The sequence below is a fragment of the Thunnus albacares genome, chromosome 20, assembly GCF_914725855.1.
Source record: "Thunnus albacares chromosome 20, fThuAlb1.1, whole genome shotgun sequence".
In the NCBI taxonomy this organism is placed as follows: domain Eukaryota; kingdom Metazoa; phylum Chordata; class Actinopteri; order Scombriformes; family Scombridae; genus Thunnus; species Thunnus albacares.
Window position 1 is genome coordinate 8,014,138 of NC_058125.1, and position 14,534 is coordinate 8,028,671.

Genomic DNA, 14,534 nt, shown 5'->3' on the forward strand with positions numbered 1-14,534 from the left:
TCCGTAGAAGAGGACCCACTCCCTATGTAGATATAAAGGGCTCATTCTAAGGTAACGAAAACACAACAATTCTTATTTTCAGGTGATTATACACTACTGAAAACATACTTATGAATATTATATTCCATTTCTGGCAATAAAATCCCCTAAATCTTACACACTGGTCCTTTAATGAGCACACATGTGTAGCTGCAACTAATATAGCTGTCACATCCCCAACCAGTAGAAATCTTTTTAGTTCACTGGCCACAGAGGCTGGTATATGTTAAAACATTATATAGATCAGGTAGAATGTGTAGAAGAGCTTCCAAATGATGAGTGGTTAGCTGGAAAAGTGACTGGTAGCATATATCAACGAATCATCCACAGGCACAAATGTTATAAAGGTCTGGCTGGTGGTGAATGTCCCATTCTCACCCAAACCCTTAAATACAAATATTTTCTTTCATATGTTCAACCCTGTCTACCGCTGTCCAGTTATGTTGTTGCCTCCAGGATTTATGATGATGGAATCCAATAAGGGACGGAGAGCCTGGCCAAAAGGCCTACAGAGGAAACATAGCAGACAGAACAGTTAGAGTGAAACGAAAAGGCCTAAAGAGAGTCTAAACAAACTATAGTATGTGAGCTAGGCGACGGGGAAGGAGAAACAATAACCAGACCACAACACATCAAGACCACAGTCGAGACACACAAGGAAAGAGAGCTAGAAAAAGAGGCTCACAGATCACAGTGTTACAATAATAAAGATTTCAATACTAGTGTTGCAAGCAATTGTGTTTGTAATGTTGATATTTTATAAATGCTTAATATGAATGTTTTAGTGTATTTGGAAAAGAAATAATGAGCTGTACTTTCACTTAAGTATGTTTAATTGGTTTATGTAACATTTGCCAGCTGCACCTTTATTCATGAAGGTTTCTCCTGTCTCTGCTTCACTGGATTTCTCCCAATTCTATAACTAGTGAATACTGATACAAAACAGTAAAACTCTATTGTATCTATACTGTTTTTTTCCCACTTAATGTTATTTATGTTTGTTTTTTTCTGTTAAAAAACTATAAAAACGATAAAATGTGTGCACAAGAACAGTTTTCTGGTGTTTGAAGTTACCCGGGTAGATGAAGGATTGCAGTAGCCTTGCTAACAGTGGAGTCAGAGTAGATCATGTGACAGCATTTGAACCACCAGGACGCCCTGAACTAAAACCGAGTTCACCTAAACTGATTGACAGGAGCCAAATATGAGGCCACTTACCGTACAGGGCAAGCAAAAATGGACGTTTAATTTGCTCAAAAGTCGCAACTGGTTTGGTTTGGTATCAGTTCTTTAGGTACTAACCATAATTTATGAATCAGAGATTCAGTATAGGCGGAGACACTTAAAACTACAAATGCAGAGACTAAGACAGAGAAAAAGAAGAGGTGCTTTGGTGATGTAAGAGCAGCTTTATGAAGCTTATTAGATAAGACTTGACTCACGTGGCTAGAACTTCTGATGGAAGGTCTGTGATGTACGATGGGATCTTTTTGCCCGTGAGGAACTGAGCCACCTCATTGGTGAAGGTGTTGCAGTTGTGTTCAAACAAGTTGTACTTGTCACCTCTGTGCACAAAGAGAATGAGAAACAGTAATAAAGAGGAACAGACAGAGACAGAGAGAGGGAGGAAAAGGCAGAGATGTAAATTCAGTAAAAAGAAAGAGAGGCCAGAGAGGCCAGAGAGGGTGGAGAAGAGCAGATGAGACAAGAAGATAGACATTTTGACAGAGAGATAACCGGAGGGACCGAGGAGTGTGAGACCAAGATGTTTTTGGTTTCTTTTTTTTTTATTTCTCCTCTCTTCCTTCACATATATCTTTAATGTATATTAGAGATAATGTGCCAGAAATTCAAAATCATGTTAACAAATAATCATCTGTAACGTGAAATAATTAACAATTCACAATTTAAGCCAGAGTTTACATCCAGAGTGAAAACATACTGTAGTATTACTGTAGGTTATATGACATAATTCATTGAAAGAGTTTCCAATAGAGAAATTATGGGTTATATCACAACTATGGTATCGTAGACAATTTAAATTAATTTTCAATTAAACGTGACCACAACTTTACGTCCCGAACAATCTCACTGAGATTTAAACCTATGTTAAAACTGTCTGGTGAGCCTGAGTCTTTACCTGTATGTAGACTCTGCCAGTGAAGTCAGATAGTCCATAAAGATCTCTGCAGGCACCTCAGTGGAGCCCAGGTCCACCACGGAGTCAGGCTCCCCTAAAGGAGTGCTACCCTAGGACACAAACACATTAACACCTCAGTTAATACCTTATACTATGCACTTTTAGAAACACATCCCAATCCATCACTGTTTTCCTGTACAGCAGTAAAAGTTAAAAAATATTGATGTGCTGCATGATTGGGGAGAATGAGGGAGATGATTCTTACAGGTGAGCAACTGTTGATGCCCTCTCCAACAAAGAAGAACTCCTTTCCATGGACCACAATAGCAGTGTGCCTGTAAGACACCAAAACACATTAATCCAATAAAACCAGGCCAATGAAAGTGGTTAAACACAGTTAACAGGATTTTTAGGGAAGATTTCCACAGAATAAGCCAGTAAAAAGATGCACTCACCATATCCCATCAATCTGTTTCCCTGTAGTGACCGAAAAACCACAGAATTAGTCAGAGTAAGGCTTACTTAAAATGCATATAGGTATCAATTATTCTAGTAACAAGGTCACAGCTCAGGCCTGAGAAGCATCCCCGGTCTCTCGTGCTGTCTCTCGCGGGACTAGGCGCGCTCACTGCGGCTTTCATGAGGTCAACCAACAGGTAACAAGACAAAACTCACCTAGCATGAGAGGACTCAGCTGGCGGGCCATTCCTCTGGACAGGTCGTAAATATACACTTTCACCGGGTAAGGGCCAGTTTGCTCCATGATTACACAACGGAATTACTTCAAATTGTTTTTTAAAAAAAACTGCAGCTAACCTTGCATAAAGTAAGCTGACTCACACCCAAACAAAACTTTGATAAAAATAGTTACATAAAGCAAAGCGTTGAATTGTTACGCATATAAACAAAGGCAAAAGACAATAAAATGTAAACGTAAGTGAGAAAGTAGCTAACTTAAGTTGTAAGGTTGAGCTGAGGATTGCCGGGTGCTGACAGTTTATGTTGTGTCACTGTCCGACTTAAAACAATAACATGTGGACCTCTTCCTGCAAGGACCCCTTCTCTGAAGACACGTCCCGCCTCCTTCACTGGGATTGGTCAGTATTATAGATTGGCGTACGAGGGTCCAATAGATGACGAGACGTCCCGCACGCCTCTTTAGCATGCTCATTCACGTACCTCAGCGCGCCCGTCATTGAAACTAGTCCGGACTTTTGTTGTGCTCAAAGTTGCAGCGTACGGTAAGTGACTGTATGCTTCTACAATGATTTAATACCTCCACAGGTTATTCCTATAAAGTGTTTAGTCCATACAATTTGTGTGCATCATCGGGCGTTTGCAGTTTACAGCTTAGCAAGCCCAAAATACCAGTGACGCTAATAATGGCTAATTACAGGCTAAGCTAACTTGCGTTGCCTGTCAGAAGTTGAAACATCAATTAAACAGTAATAACATCTGTATTAAACACCAGTAATGTTTGCGAATGGCTCTGTCTTTTACACAATTATTGTTGCCTGATTTAATTAGCACCACTTCTTTATTACGACGCATAAGTTAGCATCCGATTCAGGGTTGAGGGAAAAGTTCAGGTAAACATAGATAGTGATATTTAGCGGCTGATTTTAGCAGAGCAATATTGACAAGATCTAACACAATAATTGGCTCTATACCTGAGTTCTGGTTACGTTCCTTGGGTGTAACTATTCTTGATGAAGCTCCACTGCAAACAAAACTTGATGAGAGTCTACCCTGCATCAGTGTTATGTCCTGATCCAGGACACCATTAACAAGCTGCCGTCAGCCAAAAAAAGAATTTTTGTGGATCCAGTTCATGTGCACACACAGAGTTTAACACATTTAAGGGTTTCCAAGCTACTTCAGTTTCCTGTTTTTGTCGCCTAAAACCTGCTTAATCGTTTGACAGGACCAACAGCAGCACCAATGGCAGAGTGGAATGCCTACTACCAGAATGATGAGGAGGAGGAAGAGCAGGAGGAAGGAGAGCAATCTGGAAGTGAGATGAAAGCCCCCTCATTATTTCCTCTGATGTGCTATTAATACATGATCAGCTATCATTGATCATTTTGATTTGGTCATTATATGTTAGCTGATATGATCTAATATAAAAAAGTAAGAATTTAGGCTTAAAGATTCAGCAAAAACAAATCAGGGTCTTTGTTTGTCAGGAGAATACAAGATCACAGGGAGAGACAGTTTGGTGTTCTTGGTTGATGCCTCCAAGGAAATGTTCATCAAAGGAGAAGACGGAGAGCCATCCAACTTTGATATGACCATGCAGGTAAGCTGGCCAGTTGTCTTTGTCTCTTCCTTTGTCTTTGCTGTGTAGTGCTCATCCTGTTAATCTATCAGTCACCTTCATCCTCTTATAAAGAAGCTTCTGCACAGATCAACACAATCTAGAAATGTTTGGTATTGAATTTGATCATGATCTAGATGTTAACAGGCAAAAAGGGGGTTTTGTGGGAAAGGTTGGATTTTGTTACTGAACTGTAGTGAACATCTCTCAAGAATCCCTACTTTAAATAACAGTATTATAGAATAATATAATTTGTCCATTTTTTTCACAGATAAGTTTTCAGTCTCATGATAATTAGCGTCTGTTTACTAGGTTGTGCGCAGTGTGTACTCCAGTAAGATCATCAGTAGTCACAGGGACCTGGTGGCTCTGGTGTTCTACGGCACAGAGCAGAGCAAGAACCCCAGAAACTCCTTCAAGCACGTCTACGTGTACCACAACCTCGATGAACCTGGTGAGGTGCTACATACTTCAAGCTCACGCACAATCGATCATGCTGTGTGTTGCACAGATCTCATGTTTCAAATGTGTTTGGATGAAACAGATTCCCGTTTGTGGCTTATTGTTGTGTTAACATTTTCTTACAATTTTTATATCCACCTGAAGTACTGTTGTGCTGTTTTCATCCCAACAACACCCTTATCAATTCTGTGTTTCCTTATCTGTCTTTGCACTGTCTTTTATTCTACTCTGTCATTATCTTTCTTTCCACAGGTGCAAAGCGAGTGCAGGAAGTGGACTCCCTGCGCGGGGAAAAAGGTGCCCAGCTTGCGGCAGAGACCATGGGCAGCGGGGAGACGTCATTGGGTGATGCCCTATGGTGCTGCGCCAACCTCTACAGTGACATCAAGTTACGCCTCTCACACAAGCGGCTCATGATCTTCACCTGCAGGGACGAACCGCATGAAGGCGACAGCGCGAAGGACCGGCAGGCTCGCACCAAGGCCAGTGACCTCAAAGAGACCGGTGCGTCTGAAGCAAAGACAAACCTGTAGTAATGTTTTGTATTAGAGCTGCCCTTGGAAACTTCACATAAATCCTGTGAGTTTACAACAGCAAGCTGTACACAAAAAGGTTTAGCTTTATCAACCCAGGTAGTCTTTAAAATGTACAATTTCTCTGTGACAGTAGCAACACTTTAATGTCACTTCATAGCATTCTTGGTCGCAGTCCCATTTTATGACATAGGCTGATAATACATGTGCAACTGTTCATTAAAAACTTTGCACTGCAGCTTTAAAATATGTTTAACATATATGTGACTTCATTGACTCATCCCTCCTCTCTTAGGTGTTGTCATAGATTTAATGCACCTGATGAAACCAGGCGGCTTTGACGTCTCACTCTTCTTTTGTGACATTATGAGTCCACCAGAGGATGAGAATGAATTGGGGCTGCAGCTGGAGCCTTGTTACAAACTGGACGACCTCCAGAAGAGGGTTCGGGCCAAGGAGCAGAAGAAGAGAGCCATTGCCAGGTAGCGATACAAGATTTTTATGTATTGTTCCAGATTTTGCTCAATTTTATACACATCCTCAACTTCCTCTGTCTGTGGTTTGTATTTAGGTCTTTTTAACCACTAACTCTCGTTTTCTTCACACCAACCTGCCCTCTCTGCCATCTTCAGGCTTAATCTGTGTCTTGGCGAGGGCATAAACATAGCGGTGGGAATGTATGCGACCGCTGTGACTGCTCGGAAACCACCTCCCATCAGACTGTACAGGGAATCCAACGAGCCAGTCCGCAGCAAAACCCGCACCTTCCACACCCAGACCGGCAGCCTGCTGTTGCCCAGTGAGATAAAGAAAGCCCAGGTAAGAGCAGACTGAATGAAGTGCCTGTTTTTTTAGTTGTTTTATTCATCATCCAACTGTGTTTTGTGAAAGATTACGCTCATTACCCCCACACGCTTGTGTCTGCTGCAGGTGTACGGTAACAAACAGATAGTGATGGAGCGGGACGAGGTGGACGCCATCAAGAAGTTTGAAGATCCTGGATTTTCTCTGATAGGATTCAAACCTATGGAGAAGCTCAAAGTGCACCACCACATCCGGCCTGCTGTCTTCATCTACCCTGAGGAGGACGAGGTGAAAGGTAACACTGTGTCTGTGTTGTCTGATTTTACTTCAAAACTAATGAGATTAAATCTTAAAACCACAGTTAACAGGATGGATATTTCCACGTTGCACAGGGTTGAAATAGTTATCGATGGAAATGTGTTTAAGCCTAATAACTTGCAACTTTTTTCATAATCGATCATTTAAGTCATTTTTTTCAGGCAAAACTGCTGAACATTCTCCAGTTCCAGCTTCTCAATGTTGAGAATTTTAATGTATTACTTTTAATACTTGCGATTTATTGAACAGTGTCATCAAAAGTGTCTTATATCATCAGCCCAGTGGGAATCTAAGCTTCTAACTTCTCTGTTCTCTGAGCTACAATATATTCTGTGTTTTCCACCTCAGGCAGTGCGTGTCTGTTCTCTGCCCTGTTGACGAAGTGCAGCGAGAAGAATGTGTTCGCTCTTTGCCGTTGCACCTCCCGCAGAAACTACCCTCCTCGATTTGTTGCCCTGGTGCCTCAGAAAGAGCAGGTTGACGAGGGGAAAGTACAGATTACACCGCCAGGTAATACGCTGCTGAGCTCAGCAGGAGATGTGATGGATTTAATTAATCCCAAGAGTTCCAGGCAACAAAGGTGAAGCAGTCTTTAAACTCAAACTTTAGTTCCCTCTGCAGTGACTACGACTGCATTTGACTAATCTAGCTTCTTGAAAAAAAGCTGATCACTTTACAGTAGTGAGCAAGATAGGAAACAACACTATAGTTTCATCATTGTAGTGGACTGTAACTCAGTATCTCTTATGCATATCAGGTTTCAACGTCATCTCCCTGCCGTACGCTGACGACCTGCGGACTCTGGATCCCCCTCAGTGTCCGTCTGCTTCACAAATGCAGGTGGACAAGATGAAGGAGATTGTCTCCAAGCTCCGCTTCAAATACAGGTAGCTGTACATGACATATGTACACAGTATAAAGTCCCAACAACAACTATCTTTAAAGGTTACAATGATCTTTTAGAAGAACACCAATCTATGATTTTATAATTGCTTTATACAGAAAAACTCTAAGAAAGTGTCTTTGTTTTTTCAGGGATAAATATTTAGTGTGACACTTTCTTGTGGAATCTGTAGACACTTCATTGATAAATGTGTAAATAATATGTGTGATTCTGCTTATAACAAGGTAATTCAGTTGTTTTCTTTCCGTAAGGCGTTTTCATTCTTTGTAACAAATTGCAGGAGTGATGCTTTTGAGAATCCAGTCATCCAGCAGCATTTCAGGAACCTGGAAGCCTTGGCTCTGGATATGATGGCTCCAGAAGAAATAGAAGACCTCATCAGTAAGATGCAGACATTCATGCAGTCAGATAACCTGGTTTCTCTTGTTTCTTCTACAACCATTGCCTGTTTCTCTTTCTTATACTTTCTGTACCTGTCTGTCTCTCTCTCTCTCTCTCTCTCTCAGTGCCAAAGGTGGACCAGATTGACCGCCGTCTGGGTCCTCTGATCCAGGAGTTTAAAGATCTGGTCTACCCCGCCGGCTACAACCCAGAGAACAAACCAGCTGCCAAACGCAAAGCAGGTCAGAGCTTGAATCATCACTGAAATTAAGCAAGACTGTGTTTGCTTGTTGGCGCAATAAGTTTAAGTTTGAATTTGATCATTTTTGTGTATGATACAGGATTAATCTGATTCCTTTGACTAAATGTTAAATTACTGAACCCACAGATGATAACGGAAGCGGAGCGAAGAAGCCCAAAGTGGAGTTGCCAGAAGACGAGCTGAGGGCCCATGTGCAGAACGGCACCCTGGGAAAGCTGACAGTGCCTGTGCTGAAGGAGGCCTGTAAGCAGTTTGGGGTCCGGACCACTGGGACCAAGAAGCAGGAGCTGATAGATGCTCTGACAGCCCGAATGGGATCATGAGGCGTTACATATCTGACTCACTGTGCCTTCATCTGACTGGTTTCAGATCAGTGCTTCTGTGTCCCAAAATTGATTCCAAGTGTAGGAATGTCTCCAGCTACTTTTGCATGAACAGAGTTCTGGTCAATTTAAAAGCTGTTTTAAAAGCAGGGAGCCAAGCATCACTTGGGGGTCCTGTGATTGTTTTAAACTCACTATGCGTAGATTTTTGGACGAGCAGCTGCTGTGTTCAGTGTACAATAGAAACAAGTTCTGCTTGATAAGATGAAACCTGTTGCTTTACCCCCTTTTGAAAGGCAGCAGTGTTAGTGCCTGCAGTCAGTGTGTTTGTCCCACAGTAACCTCTTACATTATTAATGTTTGAATGGCTGGATCATGTTGGTTACGAGATTGTAAAAGAAGCGACTGCATTGTAATACCCTGTACTGTAAACATGGTCATCAAAATACTCCAACCAGGAACGACACTTTTTGATAATCTTGTATTTGCATTAATAAAAAACAAACCTTTTATAACCTGCATCAAATTTGTTTTATTGTCCTAACTGTATGAGTTGGTATACTTTACATGTTAAGCAGCATTTCAAGTTCTTCTTGTCCCTAGAAAAAAGGTGCGTCCTTCTAAAGTAAGACTGCAGGATTATCAGCATACCAGGACCTTCCTGCTGCATTGTTTTGCTACACAGCACAATAAAGTGAGAGCAGTGTTCCTGCTGAGGGCAGGCCTGTGCAAGCAAATGCTTCTGTACAGCAGCAGAAAGAAGGGATCACACACACTATGACCACATGTCAGTTGCGTCAGGTTTTGACCGACTCAAAGTAGATGGCATTCCTGAAGGAATAAATCTGACTACACAGCAGGTAATGGAGCTTTAGCATAACATTTCTCCATGGCTATGGGTTAAAATAGACTTTCTAACTATATTATACTGTATATGTGGAGCTGCGTGTTTTCATTTTTGATCTTTTCTTGAAACTTTGCTTAATATTGAAAACACCTGACTGGAAGTGGACTGGATTCCTTCTCAAGTCTAGTTTATGTGTTGTGAAATTCTTGGAAAGCAGTTGTGTTTTTCAAAATGTATTCCAGGTTTTAATTTGTTTGTGCAACCACATTAACGTTGCAAAACAACAATTCAACCCAGGTGTACTTTTAACTTTATGGGCTTTTGTATTGAAAGCTCTGTGCAGAAGTTTAATCACATTTTCTCTTGACACAGACTGAGAGTCTGTCAGCTGCAGAGAAATGGAGTGTAAATGTGAAACAGACAACTCCGAAGATGCTGTTACGGGTGAGAGAGTTTTAATAATTCATCAAACATACCTTCAAAAACATTAAAGATGAGGTGCTTCATAGGATTTTTATATTTAAGCTCTAATGGTATGATAATGCAATTTAAATATGGACTTAATGAGATGTTCATAATTCACTTAATGGTCTTTTTTTATCTTATTGTAATATTGTGCCTTTATGGTTACACAAAGCAATGCATTCAACAATAGGGGTTTTCTTGGGTTTTAGAGTGTTTCATTCTGCATGCCACATTTGGGTGAAAGGTGAACCTTATGATAAGTTGTGAACAACACTGCAATACTCATGTCACGCTTGACTTCCTCTCCTCTCTGTTTAGGCTGGTGGCTGAACGGGAACAGCACCCAGATGGGAGTTTACACTGTGGTGGGGTATCTTCTCTACAGATTCTCACAGAGTCAGTCACTCAACACAGACACATACATTCACTGACATTTGTAAAGACAGAGAGATTCCCCGACATATAAGCCACACACTGATTGATTGACTTGTCCTTTACTGAGATAGTGAGTCTAGAAACTTGATAGAACAGCAGATGTGAGACTTGATACATTTGCTAGAATCTATCAGAAAATGGCTTGAAGTTAAAACAATTTTTTAAGCGACTATTTTTATCTCATACCATTTCACAACTTAAACAGACCCGTGTACATTGATTTACTGATCAAATACACATAATATATATCTGTTTTAAATTCAAAGTCGCCTGTTTGAAATCTGTTTGAATTTTCTTTAACTCAGTGCAGGAGAAACCCTTCAACCACAGATGAACATTTGAATTATTTATGAATACACACTTGAAGACAGCAAAAGGTATTTTAGTCAGTAGTCGGTGTCTTGACTGCAGCACCTCAGAGTTTTAATTTCAAAGGAACAGGTTGAATTTAGCACTCAAAGGTTTCACGTAATGTGAATATACATTTGCTGGTGGGTTCACTCAGGTATTGATTTACTGAAATCTGTCCAGTCAGGAATGTTTACACAATCTCACTTTGAATTGTCTTCTAACCGGCAGATTCACCTAAGTTAAATTAGAAAAGCTGCTCCTATCAGCCAGGGGAGGTTTTAAAAACAAACTCATGAATATCGAACAATATGGGACCTTCATTTTTATCATTTTATATCATATATATATATATATATGCACACAGTATATGATCAAGTGTATGATGTATGTATGTATGATGACCCTTACAGTAAAACTGATCACTGGCACTCTGTTTTCCCTGCAGCTCTTCCAGCTCTGATCCGATGGCCAATTCGTCTCTTCTGCTCTTTAACTGGTGAGGTTACTTTGAGTCATGTGTCAGAGGTCACAGGTCACTTTGTGCTCCCCCCTTATTGGCTATTTAGGACTGATTCTAAAGGACAGGTTCACAACTTTTCAAGTCTGTCTTAAAACAACAGTCAGGTGCCCCTATGAACATTGAAACAGGTTTTTCTTGCTGTATTTGTATCTTGCTTCTTCCTCATATTTATACTGAGCAATAAAAATCCCTTCTTAATGCATTTTCAATGTAAGTGATGTGTGACAAAATCCACGGACTTCTTTCTTTGCCAACATACATTCATGTTTAACTGAGACTAAACGGAGGCTTCAGTTGTCTAAATTAGTCAAATCAAAAGGAAAAGTTACAGGCTTTTTGGTGTAAAAGTCCCTCTTTTTGTTACAGTTCTTCCACTGCAGCTCAACAGAAAAACACTTCATCAAGACACCAAGAGGGAATTTTCCACTAAAAAGTTTGGAAGTTGGAACTTTGGAAGATTTCCACCAACATTAGACAAAGTTATTAATACATTTTTGAATGGAAAAAGGTCTTCAAAATCACCAGAAATGTAACATGTTGCTTTTTTGGCCTCAGGTCTATCAGCTCTTTGGAGCTGGGTGAGCCGCCTAGTAGGGACCCTCCGTGGTATGAAACACATCCCTGATTTCACACCAACAAATCAAATGTTACCTAAAAATCTGAAAAGGCATTTGCTGACTTTTCTATCTATGTCTTGTGTTTCAGGAATCCAGAGCCTGTTTAAATGGCTGTCTCGATTTTGGCGGTTTATCGTAGGTAAGCACACTTCCTGCTTTTTTTGAAGTGTTTTGTTTACTCTTCACCGTGAGCTGCAAATTGGCCTTTTAGGAGAAGGTAAACAAGTCAGGAGAAGTTTGCAGTTAGTCAGAGGAAGTGAGAGACTCAGAAGTTCAGACACGTGACAGCAATTTAGTATCTGAAGAGACTAGGGTTATTGTAGTGATAGGTCTACATGATGATTATTGGCTTAACAGTTGACTTCCAATCTACTTCTCCATCAGGATTTTCCTCAAAGTGCAAATGGCTGGTTGCTGCCATTAAAGCCATTACAGGTCAGTTCATTTTCCTCTGTGTTTTCTGAGTTCTCTGCTTTTTCTTGTTTCTGTCAAATGAAATATATTTTAACAAGAAAATCCTCCCATTCTGGCATCAGTCCTCATCTGTCACTCATCCATTCAATTCATTCAAATGCCTTTTAATGCAAAGCTGCAGGGCTATAGTGACCAAGATAGGTCTTCCTCTGCAGGGTCATCCGGTGATGGACCTTTGGAGACAGATCAGAACAGCAGCAGCATGAACATGACCGCTGACTTCTCCAGCAGCGGTCCCATGAAACCTGGCCTGAGACTGATCCTCCTGGGGCCTGCTGGTGGAGGACGGACTTCCCTGGCAGACAGTTTGTTGGGCTGCAGTGCAGCCTCAACTGTGGGACCCCTGAGGGAGAGCACCAAGAGAAGGACAGTAATGAACGGTAGAGAGGTTGTAGTGATCGACACCCCAGATCTTCTGGAGCCATCACTGGGGGACAGTAAGAGAGCCAGAGAAGCTCTGAGGAGCCTTCAGCTAGCTGGTCCCGGACCACATGCCTTCCTGCTGGTGATCCGGGCACCAGGCTCCAGCATGGGGATCGACCAAGATGCCACTCAGGCAATCCAAGCCACCCTGGAACTATTTGGAGATGGAGTCTTGGGGTACATCATCCCAGTGCTCACCCATGCAGACCATCTGGGTCGAAGGCGTACTGTAGAGCAGCTGCTGGATGTGGATGCTGGGGGTCTGAAAAGGGCTGTGTCTCTATGTGGCCAGATGCCTGAGCTGGTGGACAACAGGCCAGATCGCCCTCCAAAGGTACAGAGCGTGATGCGCAGAGAGCTGGTGGAACGTGTGGTGGAGATGGAAGAGCTGAGGGGGCATTTTGTCCACGAGCTGCAGAGGAGGGAGGACCGCGTCAGGGAGGAACTGCTGGCTGACATGGCCTCTGTACTGGCTGGAAAACTGGGACACATGTAAAAAGGAGAAGGAGAAGAAGTGGTGATGTTGTTGATTGATGTGTGTCTGTGTCTGTCTGTCTGTCATAAGCTACTTTCTAATTTACACACATACATACAAATAAATACAAATTTCAGACTTAAGATCAGTTAATTGGGAATGGTAAAATTGATTGAAAACTGATTTTTGGGTTAGTGGCTAAGGTTAGGGTTAAGTCTCCAGTGTGTGTGTGTGTGTGTGTGTGTGTGTGTGTGTGTGTGTGATTTGTGGTCTGTCATAGGCTACTTTTGGGGACAAATTTCAGGCTTAAGACTAGTTAATTAGGGACAGCTTGTCCAACTGAGGACAAAAGCCGTGTCTTCAATTGGGAAAAAGCTGATTCTTGGGTCAGTGGTTAAGGTTAGGTTCAGGTTAGGGTTAGGTTTAGGCAAATAGTGGTAATGGTTAGGGTTAGAGTTAAGTCTCCAGAAAATGAATATAAGTCTATGTAATGTCCCAAAAAGTGACCATGCCCTGATGTGTGTATGTGTGAGAGTGTGTGAGAGTGTGTGTGTGTGTGTGTGCGTGCGTGCGTGTGTTTCTGTAAAAGAACTGCTGGGGTAGTGAAAAAACAAGAAGGCAGGATTCATTCAAGTGTTAAACAGGCAATTTTGAGTTTTAGTGCAAGTGTGCTTCTCTGTCTGAGGTATTTTTGTCACTCTGCTTGGTTCCCACTGTCCAATGAATTTACTACTGCTGGCCTTTTGGTTTTCAACATGCCACAGATGCTTTTGGTTAGATATCATGGTCACACACACTTAATTTTCCTATTTTGAAGTGTTGTAATTCTTTGACATCTGTGAATTCTTGTGTATTGGCCTGTGCCTCATGTTTTCTTACACTGCTCCAGTGCTCCTTCTTCTCTTTCATAATTTATGAGACATATCAAACTTTAAATATGATCAAGGAAAATGAACTGAAGTCATATTGGGACTAGAGTTAAGAAATATGGTTTGATGCACTCTACTGTTTTTCCTAGACTGATGATGTATAAAAAGCCCCTGAAACAGCATTTAGACAAATTATTTAACAATTGTGAAATAAAATCATGGCTATTTTTAGTTTGCTACCTTTTCATTTGCAAAGTTGTGGTCACCCACATTTTGAGGTAGACAAATCTTAATGGCCTGGAGTAGGCAGGCCCTGTAGTTAATGAGAGACCATTCAACACAGACCTTCAACAGACCAATCAGGTTCATCAAGGGCATGATGATGTATAAACTCAAAGGACAAAATATCACCTACTGGTCTGCTGTTCTGACACCAAGCCTGATCTCTGACCTGGGAAAGAGAGAGATTGGACTTGGTCAACTCAAAATGGAAAAGCAGTCATTATCTTTAAGCTGATCTGGGAGTGTTCAGGAACCCTCGAGGTAGGGCTGGAGGATGTTGTTTGCACTGCTCT

At 41.4% G+C, this 14,534-nt stretch overlaps 3 protein-coding genes and 1 long non-coding RNA gene across 4 annotated transcripts; 3 read left to right on the plus strand and 1 right to left on the minus strand.

Annotated features, from left to right (window-relative positions):
* Positions 1 to 97: 97 nt before the first annotated feature.
* On the minus strand, positions 98 to 3,217 carry desi1b (desumoylating isopeptidase 1b). Its single transcript, XM_044337475.1, has 6 exons — positions 2,855 to 3,217; positions 2,635 to 2,656; positions 2,445 to 2,514; positions 2,180 to 2,289; positions 1,482 to 1,604; positions 98 to 545 (listed from the first exon to the last, which is right to left on the minus strand). The coding sequence occupies exons 1-6, from the start codon at positions 2,940 to 2,942 to the stop codon at positions 464 to 466; spliced, it is 495 nt and encodes a 164-aa protein (XP_044193410.1). The 5' UTR covers positions 2,943 to 3,217; the 3' UTR covers positions 98 to 463.
* xrcc6 (X-ray repair complementing defective repair in Chinese hamster cells 6) lies at positions 2,855 to 8,998 on the plus strand. The gene is made up of 14 exons (XM_044337474.1): positions 2,855 to 2,921; positions 3,233 to 3,420; positions 4,104 to 4,193; positions 4,366 to 4,478; positions 4,809 to 4,950; positions 5,211 to 5,462; positions 5,787 to 5,973; positions 6,124 to 6,310; positions 6,422 to 6,590; positions 6,962 to 7,123; positions 7,371 to 7,500; positions 7,798 to 7,898; positions 8,024 to 8,140; positions 8,287 to 8,998. Exons 3-14 carry the CDS (start codon positions 4,121 to 4,123, stop codon positions 8,481 to 8,483), a joined length of 1,830 nt encoding a protein of 609 aa, XP_044193409.1. The 5' UTR covers positions 2,855 to 2,921; positions 3,233 to 3,420; positions 4,104 to 4,120; the 3' UTR covers positions 8,484 to 8,998.
* A 2,177-nt stretch (positions 8,999 to 11,175) lies between these two features.
* LOC122971700 lies at positions 11,176 to 12,154 on the plus strand. The gene is made up of 3 exons (XR_006399550.1): positions 11,176 to 11,707; positions 11,807 to 11,857; positions 12,103 to 12,154. It is a non-coding gene; the product is annotated as an uncharacterized LOC122971700 (long non-coding RNA).
* Positions 12,155 to 12,289: 135 nt separating this feature from the next.
* LOC122971719 (GTPase IMAP family member 4-like) lies at positions 12,290 to 13,111 on the plus strand. The gene has a single exon (XM_044338464.1). The coding sequence runs from the start codon at positions 12,290 to 12,292 to the stop codon at positions 13,109 to 13,111; it is 822 nt and encodes a 273-aa protein (XP_044194399.1).
* Positions 13,112 to 14,534: the final 1,423 nt, after the last annotated feature.